This window comes from Anoplopoma fimbria, chromosome 10 (genome assembly GCF_027596085.1).
Source record: "Anoplopoma fimbria isolate UVic2021 breed Golden Eagle Sablefish chromosome 10, Afim_UVic_2022, whole genome shotgun sequence".
Classification (NCBI taxonomy): Eukaryota; Metazoa; Chordata; class Actinopteri; order Perciformes; family Anoplopomatidae; genus Anoplopoma; species Anoplopoma fimbria.
In genome coordinates, this window is record NC_072458.1 from 1,702,501 (window position 1) to 1,715,348 (window position 12,848).

The 12,848-nt window shown below is 43.4% G+C and overlaps 1 protein-coding gene across 1 annotated transcript in view; it reads left to right on the forward strand.

Annotated features, from left to right (window-relative positions):
• The window catches only part of jazf1a (JAZF zinc finger 1a), a 13,558-nt gene extending 3,367 nt beyond the window's left edge, over window positions 1-10,191 (forward strand). The window contains exons 2-5 of the mRNA XM_054606516.1: window positions 5,300-5,372; window positions 6,794-6,990; window positions 8,372-8,541; window positions 9,827-10,191. Coding sequence (XP_054462491.1) covers window positions 5,300-5,372; window positions 6,794-6,990; window positions 8,372-8,541; window positions 9,827-10,003 — 617 coding nt within the window. The 3' untranslated portion in view covers window positions 10,004-10,191. The remainder of the gene's footprint in view (window positions 1-5,299; window positions 5,373-6,793; window positions 6,991-8,371; window positions 8,542-9,826) is intronic.
• Window positions 10,192-12,848: the final 2,657 nt, after the last annotated feature.

The following is a 12,848-nucleotide window of genomic DNA, read 5'->3' on the forward strand; positions in this document are numbered from 1 at the left end:
GTGAGTCAGTAGGTCTCAAAGTCAGGGTGCGGAAATCAGTGTATGTGCTAGAAACACTTGGACGGTTTCATAGACTGTGCTGCCCTCTTGTGGTTGAACGTCCTATGTGCTACATAGCCCCCCCCCCAAAAAAAGAGGGGTTTTTTTCTGCCTGTATGTCAATGATCTCAACTTGTATCTTATTTGGACTGGTGCCTCTTCTGACACAGCACACAATAGCTGGCAGCAAACAAACCAGATGAGCCTGTCCTGATCTTTTTCCCTGCGAAAAAAATGAGGTAATGTGTGGGTCTTCAGTGGTGACCTCATCCCAGAAGAAAGGATAGCAGCACTTCCAATAACATACCAGCACTGTTTAGATTACAGCTGAATGCAACAGGAAGTGGGTTTAGGTGAACTGTGTTTAGTGTGGAGTTTGGTTGTTGTCGAGAGGCTTTGTGCGGTGGCTCTAGGTAAGGTCTGAGGAATGTAATGATGTCAGCGCTCTTCTGCCTGTGCGCAGAGCTGTGTTCCCACCTGCACAAGCACATACCTGCCTCTTACCTCCACAAGTAGGAGCTGGGGGGGGGAGGAGTGAGATAACAGTGGGAAATACGATTTAAAAGAGGTAAAATAAGGGGGTTAAGCACAGAGAAATGACAGCTAACATCTCAGCTTTGTTTAGGCAGAATTCACTTTTATTTTTTTGTATCATTTGGATTTAGTTTTAGAGCTGGAATCAAAGACTGAGGTGGGACTTGACAAGATGAGTCAGGTCAGCATTCTGTTGTAATAACGCAGTCTCTGCCAAAGCATGCTGATAATTGACCTACAGTAACTTTTAAGTACGTAATCAGAAGTGAAATTTTCCTTGGCTCAAAGAAAAGGTGAATGTAAACACAATGTGGCGAAGCAGTTTATACTTGTTTGTCATTGACAGGTTAGAAATCCCCTTCCCTGCTGTTGTTGATTTTTTTTTTGTTGAATAATGACATAATTACATAGCAGAGGAGGTATTATGTGGATTGCCAGAATGTGTGTTGGCATTAGTTTCAGTGATGTTGCCAGTAAGTCTGAGCAATTGACTTTCAGATGAAAGAAATGTGTTGTGTGATCTTCAGAGCTGAATGATTAGTCGATGAATACACGAGCTGATCAACAAAAAAAGGATCTGTAACAGATGAGATAATTGTTAAATAGTTAATATAAATGTTTATGGAAAATTCCAAAAGTTCAACTGTTTCCAGCTTACATGATAGTTTTGGACTGTTAGTCAAAGGCCTGTCACAATAATTATTATATCGTCCAATATATGAACATGGATTCAATCATTTATTTTAGTTATTGCCTAATAATAATAATAATAATAATAATAATAATAATAATAATACATTTTATTTATAGAGCTCTTTTCAAAGTTCTCAAAGACGCTTTACAGACATTTAAAATCATCATTAAAAGCTACACACTAAAAACTTAAAACACACAGCATTCGTCACACATTAAAAGCAGTTCTGAAAAGGTGAGTTTTGATTTCTGATTTGAACATTGAAAGATCATTGCAATATATGGACCTGATCTCGATTGTTTTTACGTAATGGTCATATCTTTCGATATATGAACAAGACCATAAGGAGTCGCCCCCTGCTGCCTATTGGAAAGAATGCACATTTAAGGCACCTCTGCATCGGCTTCACTTTTCAGAACCAGAGGTTGCCGCCTGGCTGTAACTAACTCTAATTCTTGATTATCGGCCTCGTGATTATATGATTGATGAACCGAGGATTTATTCCATCTATGAAATCATCACAGAACACCGGACGGCCATCACAATACCCTAAAGTTTATGGTGATGCCTTCAGGTGTCTTGTTTGTCCAACCAAAACCCCAAAACATTAAAAAAAAGGTGCAACTCATCACACCTGAGGAGCTGAAGTTATGAAATCTTGAGCATCTTCACTTGAAATATTACATAAGTAATTCATTGATAATTTAAATATTTGCTGATTTATTATCTATTGAGTGATTGATGACGATTAATTGATTTTTCATACATTTGCCGTATTGTGTGATAGGAATCAGTATCAGAAAATCCCTTTAGTGATGATGATGATGATGTGAACCATAAAGTTGCCAGATTGCTCCCATCCCATTTTGAGAGGTGTGAGACGGGAAGGGGGCGTGTGTGTGTTTGTGCATGTGAGAGAGCGTGTTCGCCGTACTTCCTGAATGACCTGTCAGGGTGTAGCGGACCAATTAGTGGATTGGCATCCCGAACTGGAAACTGCAGGCCCTCTCTTTTCACGCTACACATACATCCGCATACACACAGTCGCACAGATTGCCTTTCGGAAGTCGCAGGGCCCGAGCGCCCCGCCAAGCACTGGGAAGTGTAATTACAGAGAAGTTTGCCTTTTCCCCCACCCATATCCCCCCCTCCCTCCTCCTCCTCCTCCTCTCCTCTCCCTCCATCCGGTTGCCTGCTGCTCTAGAAACACGTTAAAAAGCTCTCTGTGGCTTAATTAGCAGCCTGCAAAACAAGCCATGCATTCTTGGCCTGGTTTCAACACATACACACATGTAGAGACACACGGGCAGACCGGTACACATGTGCACACGCATGTGGACGCATGCACGCAGTGGGTATTCAGCAGGGGGCAGCAGTGTACCGCTGCAAGGGAGATGGATGTCTGGGTTAAAAAATGAGTGGAGCTGCAGTTGATTGGTTGCTGCTTTTAATGACAGGAATGCTAATTAGGGAGATATTTATAGACCCTGGAGACTCTGGAAATGTCTCCGACATGCAGCACACATGCACTGAAACAAACAAATTTAGACGGGAAACACAAAGAGGAGGCAGCTTGCAATGCACCGTGTCAGTTAAATGAAATCATCGAACATGAATATATTAATTTAGTTGTGTGTCTGTGTCTAGATGTGTGTGTGTGTGTGTGTGTGTGTGTGTGTGTGTGTGTGTGTGTGTGTGTGTGTGTGTGTGTGTGTGTGTGTGTGTGTGTGTGTGTGTGTGTGTGTGTGAGTGTGTATGTGCAGGTCCCGTCCTGCTCCAGCGGCAGGATCAGCAGTGTGTTAGCTTCCTGTCCTGCTAGGTGAGCGGAAGTCATAAAGCCGGTGAACATTTACTGCAGCTCTGTCTCTCTCTCTCTCTCTTTTTCTGCACCTGGCTTACTCCATTTATACCAACACCCCCCCCCCCCCCCCCCTTTTCTACACACACAGGCACACACTTACCTCATCTCAAAGCAAAGACATGAGCTTCTTGTTCATCCCGAGTTATTAACTCTGGCATTTCTTTTCCTAGTTCTCCTTCTTGTTCTTTTATACCCGGCTGTCAAACATTCGCCTAAATGGCATTTAACTGCCTGCCATCGTTATACGTATATATAATATACATCCTTCCATATAGGAGCTGGACTGGTTCATCATTGCAGATGGATGATTCTCATTTCCAACACTTGAAAGAGTTAGTTGATTAATCAATTAGTCCCTCTGCAGAACATCGATCAACAACATGTGTTTGATAACCAATCGTTGAAGTGCCTGATTATAGAAAAATGCCAAGCATTCAGTCTCTCCTGCTTGATTATTAATTAAATACCTTTGCAATATGGACTGAATGAGCAATGTGAAAACGCCACTTTAGGCTTTTTTTTTTTCCTCTCCTGGTCTAGAGGGCTACATTAGAGTCAGAGGATCCACCAGGCTTAAATTACAAACCGTCGACTTAACTTTGTAAAACTAAATGTAACATAAATGCATAGATTAGCCGCAAAAACCTTCAAACTCTGTGTTTTTTAAAGAGGTCAGACTCTAAGATGCAGCTAGCTCTCATTGTCGTGCCTCGTGCGACTCAGCCTTGTCAGTGGTGTAGGTCGAGGTCTGTTGGTGTGTTAGTGTTTGTGTGTGTGCATGTTTGTGTGTGTGTGTGTGCAAGCTGGTGCATGCACAGAGGGCTCTGGTCTCTACATCTGAGCAGCAGGTAGGATTATTAAGGCTCAGCTATAAAAGACTGTTGAAGACCACCTCTGTGGACCACCTCAGATGCGTGTGTGTGTGTGTGTGTGTGTGTGTATATGCGTGTGTGTGTTTTTATGAGTGCATGCCCCTGCTATCTTTTTCCCTCACCTAGCCTCTTCAGTGTGTTTTTTTAACATAAACTGAAATGTGAAAGTCTCTGCTGTACACTGCAGCACTGGTAGTGTTCATTTTTCTTTCGAGGTTGTTTTCGTGTTTGCTGGTCTCCTTGGTGTTTTCCTGCACTGTGGGAAGTCTGCATTCTTTTTTAATTATGAGGTGTGAAAGCCTGAAAACTAAAGGGCTAGGAAGGCCAACACGCAAACACACACACGCACATGGGATTAGTTGCAAGGCGCGTCCAGGAGTGTGTTGTAAAATTGTTGCACAGTGATGATCCAGTTCTTGGATCTGAATTGCAATACATCTGCTAGCCATTACATATAACGCTGCAATTATGCCGACATGCATACACACATACACTCACACATCCACAGCCATGCATGCCGTGGCTTAAACCTCCTTTTTTTTTTTTTTTTCTTTCTGAATGTTCCCCCCGTTGAACACTTGATGGCACTGGTTCTTTACAGATGCACCCACCCGCAGGGTTTCCATGCACACTTGCTCCTGTTTTCCAGGGGGTGGGAGGTGGGGCTTTGAAGTTAACGCTGCTTCCCTCAGGCAGTGGAAGTTGCCTACTGTAGTGTTACTGACCTAGCAAGTCAACTGGAAAAAGCTTGTGTGTGTGTGTGTGTGTGTGTGTGTGTGTGTGTGTGTGTGTGTGTGTGTGTGTGTGTGTGTGTGTGTGTGTGTGTGTGTGTGTGTGTGTGTGTGTGTGTGTGTGTGTGTGTGTGTGTGTGTCTTTCGAGTAATACACTGTGTACATTCATCACAGCCTCCAAGTCGCTTATTCACTCTCGGACAAATTTTCTTCTTTGCCACATTCAGACTCCGGCAACGATTAATCAGCCGTTGGTCACATTGGGAAAGGCATTCGTAGTAAATTACAGACGGCTTGGCGCAATAATGTGCCACAAGTATCTGAAATGCATCTGCAGGCATCTCGCATATTATGGACCAATACAGAGAATGCAGTGTGAGAAACATCCTGCAATCTATCAGCCAGTCTGGCAGGAATAATAGATGTATGAGTCAGCTACATACTAAGAGTATTCACGCAACATTTTCCCTCCAGAGAGGGCAGTAATTAATCTGAATGTCTCTCCTCTCTCTCTCTCTCTCTCTCTCTCTCTCTCTCTCTCTCTCTCTCTCTCTCTCTCTCTCTCAGACACAGATCCGCGGGTGCTGGAGAAGCAGGAGCAACAGCAGCCCACTTATCTGGCCCTGAGCTACATCAACAGGTACACACACACACACACACACACACACACACACACACACACACACACACACACACACACACACACACACACACAATCACAATCACACACACACAATCACACACACAGAAGCAAATGTGTCTACAGGGGGCAGCATTGCTCCATCAGTGAAAGTCTGTGTTTATATATGTGTGTGTGTGTGTGTGTGTGTGTGTGTGTGTGTGTGTGTGTGTGTGTGTGTGTGTGTGTGTGTGTGTGTGTGTGTGTGTGTGTGTGTGTGTGTGTGTGTGTGTGTGTGTGTGTGTGCGTACATGTGGCTTGCGGAGAGCAGCTCAAATGAATGATGTCTTCCCATAGACACAGCAGTGACTCATCCACAGACCAGCACAGAAAACCACAAAAGACAATCACTCCTAAATCCCTGCACTGTAAACGGCACAGCCCAAGGCAGCCTTTCAGGATTACTGCATGTGTGTGTTTTCGTGTGGTGAACCGATGTGTCACGTCCCACTTCATGCACCGTTAAATCACTCCTAGACGCGACGTTGAGAAAGATAACGGTTCAACAGGGAGAGTTAGGTTTGTGTTCTGTGGTGATTGTTCAAGTGGAGAGGTTGTAAATGTCACCCGCATTTACTGTACAATGTTGTGACGACTGTACGTTTTGAGCGGGCTGCTACTTCAGCAGCTCCGTTGTGTCTTGACAAACCTTAGGCTTCCCTGTCATGGCAACAAACACAGCACAAATCAGCCATAATTAGAGGAAAACTAAAATGATCCTGTTATAGCATCAAAGATCACTATTGAACTTTACAAAGCTCAAACACATTTAGTATTTAAGGTAATGGTACATATAGTTTATTTAAGTAGAAATCTAGTTAATCACAAGTGAACTGGGGTTATATTTTTGTAGTTTTCACCATAGTTCCTTTCAGTTAAAATATCAATGCGCTCACGAACGAAATTGCTAAGATTTGGGAACCCGGCAACATCGCTTAAAAGAAGTTAGATGTGGCAAAAAAAACAACAGCAGTTAGACAACCTGAACTTACTTGGGAGATAAAACTAAGGCGATTGGTAAGATACCACTGCTTATGTACAGCCCCATCTGACTTTATTATAAAAATGTCCATGTATTCCAAGTTAATTACTCTGATCAGCAAAGAGTTATCATAACTGACAAAAACGATGGCCAAAGAAATTAAGACCCAAGTTGTAATTAACCAGAATTATACCTCAAGTTATAACTGATGTATTAAAATAGTTATATATTCTTTGAGTAACGTTTTGCATTTCAGTAGGTTCCCCTGCTTTGCTTCCATTAATAATGAAATCAAGTCGACATCCTGTTGGTAAATCATATTAGATTCAGGGACTTAACCTTTTAATGGGATTTGCTGATGACACCCCTCCCCTTCCTCCTCCCCCGCCGTTGCATTCAGGTTCATGACAGATGCAGCGCGACGCGAGCAGGAGACCATGAAGAAGAAGGCCACGCCCAAACTGTCCCTGTCCATCAGCGGCGGAGTGTCCAGGAACAGCACGGCCACGCCTCCTCGACACACCAGCGGTAACCTGACGCCTCCCGTCACCCCCCCCATCACTCCCTCCTCCTCCTTCCGCAGCAGCACACCCACAGGTACGACAGGTGTGTGTGTGTGTGTGTGTGTGTGTGTGTGTGTGTGTGTGTGTGTCGAAATGTCTGTTTGAGACAAAGAAAGACAGATTGTTTGTACTTGTCTAGTGACTGGAGCTGTTGAAACGGATAAATGTAGATCAAGCCTACCGGCGGTAAAAGCATCTGGATATGTTATCACCCCATCAGGAGCCCATTCATCAAATTCAGACAGCGATCTGATGAGAAAACAAAGATATTTGTGATGTTAATATAATTCAGCTTATTTTATACCTGGTTACTGCAGAAAAAAAATCTAATTAAAAAATGTTTTTATTCCCTAATTCAAACTGGCAATAATTCCTCAAATGTTTGAATCAAGAGGAAAATGGAAACCAGAAGAGGCTCAAAGCCCAACCACTGTCTACCGCTGTGTGTGTGTGTGTGTGTGTGTGTGTGTGTGTGTGTGTGTGTGTGTGTGTGTGTGTGTGTGTGTGTGTGTGTGTGTGTGTGTGTGTGTGTGTTGTTTGTGTGTTGGGCTTGGTGGCTCCTGCAGTGAGCAGACCAGTCAACACTCTGCTAATTACATAGCAGCTGTCACGCTGTGTGTTTGCATGGGGCCGTGTGTTGCACAGCCAAGAAGCAGATGTCCAATTCCAGCCCAAATGGTTCCAAACGTAGTGTTAGGTCTGGGCTTATACACCAGCACGGCTCCACACACACACACACACACACACACACACACACACACACACACACACACACACACACACACACACACACACACACACACGCCCTCTTTAGACATGTGCCAGGGTGCCATCCATTTCCTCATGCTGAGGTGCAGCATTTCCTGTGAGATGGTGGGGGGTCAGTGGGCCTTTAAGTGTGTGTGTGCCTGAACATTTCAGTAATGTGGTATGTGGATGTCTGTGTCTGTGTCTGTGTCTGTGTGTGTGTGTGTGTGTGTGTGTGTGTGTGTGTGTGTGTGTGTGTGTGTGTGTGTGTGTGTGTGTGTGTTTGCATGTGAGTGGAAAATGTTCTGCACTTAGCAAAGCACTTTTTCCAGGCTGAGCAATGGGGATCACTCCTACTTAATGATCTCTTTAACAGTGCCAACCCCTGCATTTGACTCACAGAAGCACACATACACACACACACGCACACACGCACACGCACACGCACACACACCACTGCTGTTTTGTCTGAACAGTGCTTCCAGTGGCATGTGGGCAGCTAATGCATTAAAATAGCAGCAGAATACAGAGAGAAGTTTTCACAAACAGTCACAAATCATTTCTGTTTGGTAAATTCCCAAGGCATGATGTATTTCAGGGCATCATGATCCATTTCATCTGGGATGACTAGCGTTTTTTTGTTCTGCGTGTCTCCGTCGGGCCCCCAGGCAGTGAATATGATGAGGAGGAGGTAGACTACGAGGAGTCGGACAGCGACGAGTCGTGGACCACAGAAAGCGCCATCAGCTCTGAGTCCATCCTCAGCTCCATGTGCATGAATGGGGGAGAGGAGAAGCCGTTCGCCTGCCCCGTCCCCGGCTGCAAGAAGAGATACAAGGTAAGGCCCCGCACCGCCATGGGACACGAGGTTCAGTCGTTTCTGATGAAGTCCACACTGGAGCTTTTGTCTGGGTATCACATGTCTGGAAATAATATTTGAAAAAGCACATTATAAATCAAGAATGCACGATTGGAAGCAGTGATTAATATATCATGGTATATTTGCTTTGGTTGTCATTTATTACGGCTGGTAACAAAAGGCCTCATTCAGCTACCTTTTTCAGACCAAAACAGTGACGTGGGATAAAGTCACATTTGCTGTTGATCTGAATGGGTCCACATGTGTTATCCAACCTGACTTTTCCTCCCAGTGTGCAAAAAGGATTTTGGTTATAGACAATAGTGCAGCTTTGATTTAAAAAGAGCAGTTTCTGTAAAAACATCACTTAAAATTGAACTGTAGAATTATCATAAAGTTATTAGTAATGAGTAGTTCTTAAGAAGATTAGCAATTGCCACAGCAAAAGTTTAAGAGCATCCAATAAAATAAACAATATAACGATTATTTATTATATTCCTTCCTTTATTGATCCCCATGGGGGAAATTCAAGTGTTGCAGCAGCTCAACTACACAGACACAGACAATAAATATAAGGAGAACTAATCATTTCACTGTCCCACTGTTATGTTTTCTAGTAAACATTTTGGTGATCATTTTAACCTTAATGATAAGGCTACTGCTAGCAGCCAGTTCAGCTCAATGGTATGAAAGGGTTCGCACACAAGCCCCCAGCAGGAGCCGCTGGCTTTGAAGCCAGTTTGAGATAGTGGCAAAAACCGTGAAATCACAACTTCCGGGTTCCTCTCGTGATGCCACTGGGCAAAAACATACTTTTTCCCCACAGACTTTCCCAATGTTAGTGTCTGGGAAAAAGTATTTTCCCACAGACTTACATTGTAAAAGAGCTGTCTGTAACTCAGTGGATCTTTTTTGAGATAAATCAACTTCCCAATATGACAACTTAAATAGCCCTTATTTATATTATTAGGTCCTAAAAGTTGTAAAATGTTAAATTTGTTTTCCCTCCTCCGTTAATGTGAATGAGCACGAGACCAAGCGACTATGAGGGGGGTTTAAAATAAACTTGTTTTGGTTAATTTTATACTCTTAAAATCAAACTTTTTTGGCTTCAGGAATGAACAGCCTCCAGCGCTGTATCCAGTTCTCTTCATACATACATGGTCGTACGCAGGGCGGGTTGCATGTTCAATACTGCGTGTAAAATAGTGCTTGTCACTCTGCTCCACTTTTACAATGTGTCTCCTCTTCCCGGTCTCTTCAGAATGTGAACGGTATCAAGTACCACGCCAAGAATGGTCACCGCACGCAGATCCGTGTGAGGAAACCCTTTAAGTGTCGCTGCGGCAAGAGCTACAAGACCTCGCAGGGCCTGAGACACCACACCATCAACTTCCACCCGCCCGTCTCCACCGAGATCCTGCGCAAGATTCAAGGCTAGAGCCCTGATCACCCCCAATCACTACCCCAAACATAGCCCTGTCCTGACTGTCCTTACCCGACGCTTTTACTCCTATCCCACACACTAAAGGATCAAGTGCGTGCTTTAATTTTCTTCTTTCATCTTTTTGTTTGTATTTGTTACACTTTTTTCTTTTTCTATCCATGTTATATCAATTGTATTTTGGGAAAAAAAATGTATCTTTGTAGTATTTTTTATTGTTGTACATTTGCACATTCGTATATGCTATCACGTAATTTTTTTCTCTATTGTTTGACTTACATAAGGTGCTAAATGTTAAAAAACAGAAAGAAAAGACACAAAAACAAACGTAAAAAAAAAGATGTGAAACAGGAAGTGCAACCAAGCCCTGCCCCTTTCCCTGCTCGTCTTTGAGCGGGATGAAGTTGACATTAGTGCTGATCTGAGTTCAGTGGTTGTTTCACTCCCTTTGCGTCAGATTCAGAGAGTTCACTGAGCTTAGATCTGTGCCTTCGCAGTAACTTCTGAGGGTTTCAGTGCAAGAGTTAAGTTATACTTTAAATAGATATATTGATATATAAACAATAGACAGATATGTATGTGTACATAAAAATATATAAAAGTATTCATAAGCATATACATAAATAGTTCAACTTTATTTTCAAGCTTTATTTTATATATTTTTTATATTTTTGTCAGTGATTTTTTCTTCTTCTATGTATCAGTAAGTGTTCCTTTCATTCCTTATTTGCTGAGACAGCCAGTTCTGTCACCTCAGAGGTCAAGGTCAAACAGCTGGCTGACTTTAGCTTTGGAGAGCTTTCTCTCACCACACCCTACAGATAAAGAGCCAAAACGCCTTTTGGGTTGACACTCTGAATTGTGCACGATTATTATTATTTTTTTTTACTGTTGATCAGGAAGGAGCGCTCAGCGCTGAACGTATTGGAACACGGCTAAGGCCACACATCCATATATCTTGTACATTTCATCCCCCCGGAAAGCCATCCATGTATTTCATATCTCCAGTGTTTCTTCATTCAGAGTGCCAGAGCTGTGTTCAAGAGACTTAGCCGTGAAAAGCAGGTTAAGCATCATACTGTATTCCAGCTGCCAAGATCTTTGTTGTTGTTTTGTTTTTTTCCATGATGTTGCCAACAGCTCTCCACTGCCAAACACTGACCATACCATGTGCCTGATGAGGGGGAGGGAAGGGAGGGAGGTGCGGTGGGTGGGTGGGTGGGTGGGTAGTGGGTGGGTGTTCTAATGGTTTCACCCTGGAGGTCGCCAAACGTGTGGCAATGATTTTCCTTCTTCATTGCGCCTCCAAAATGCGCGGATGAGTGGATGTACGTCGATGGAATGTTTTCATGCATGCTTTCTCCGTCATAAAGAGAGGAATAATGTGTGAAAGAAGATTTTTATCTGAAAGAGATTACCACCTACAACCTGTTATTTGTGTGTGTGTGTGTGTGTGTGTGTGTGTGTGTGTGTGTGTGTGTGTGTGTGTGTGTGTTGTGTGTGTGTGTGTGTGTGTGTGTGTGTGTGTGTGTGTTGTAGACAAGAGCATTCCAGTTCATTGTACGTATGTGTGTGTGTGTGTGTGTGCGATGTGCGTGGGTGCCATGCGTGTGTGTTTTTTCAGCAGTATCCAAGTCATCAGCCTATAGAGTGTAACTGTATTCTGTGTGTGTGTGTGTGTGTGTGTGTGTGTGTGTGTGTGTGTGTGTGTGTCAGTGCTCTGATCTGTCTTGTTGTGTGTGCCATGCCGCTGGTTTCGACTTCCTGTGGAGCAGGATGGCTAGCAGTGTTGCCTCACGTAGTGTAGCGTTTAGCCAACTTGTTGCCCCTGACTGGGAATTCGTCATTTATTGCCTCTATGAAAAACAAAAGCGGTGCAGTGCAGCCACCGCGTGCCAACACACATTGACTCATCATTCGACATCATTTCCCACATCCTGCACAACGTTTTAAATCCGCAGAACGCTCAAAGAACGGGCTTTATTCCTCTTTTGTTCCTTCTGAAGGGTACAGTGACCTCTGACATGCACACACCCTCCTGTCCTCCGAGCTGCTGTTGCCATGGAAACCACTGAGTTAGCATGGCAAGAGACATTTTTTTTTATATAGACTTTTTCATACTTCATTTTCCACATAGTCTTTACAGGAAAGACAGCAGAATTGTTTCTGATATTTGTTTATTTAATTTATTTAGGGGAGTTAAATAAACAAATTATTTTACTCTGATTTCTTTGTAACATACTGTTCTGATTACAGTAATTACCATTCGCCTGTACTGTACTTACAATGCCTTTAACTAGTGTGCTACCTAACAATAAGCACAAGTGTGTGTGTGCCTGAAAGACCTCCGTGTCTTATCTGAAAGCACCAATAAGTGAACCAAGATCTCCCAAATCTTGGTATCACTTTCAAAGTACTGCGTCCGTGGACTTACTACCCTGAAAGTAAATCTGAGATAATGGTTTGCGTGCGATAGAAAAGCTTCATTCCTGCCTTGCAGCATAGGGGAAGAGTTTCCGTGGCAGAGACGGGACGAGATGGACGGAGACTGAGAGTCTGCCGCTGGAGCTTTGTCAAACACTCGTAAAACCATCCCCGCTTCACGGACACCACAGTCACCATGGCAATAGTTTCAGCCTTACACAGGGTCCAATTGCAGTATTACACATGTGGGAGAGGAGGAGCGGAGGCTGTGTGCAGAAGGAGGAGACGAGGGAGGGGGTTTTCAATATACTGTGTACAGTGAATGTATCGTAACGTGTCTGTTGTCAAGTGCTTTTAAATTATATTTTCGTATGTAACGTGGAGACCAACGTTTCCTTTTTGTATGGGGGGACAACAA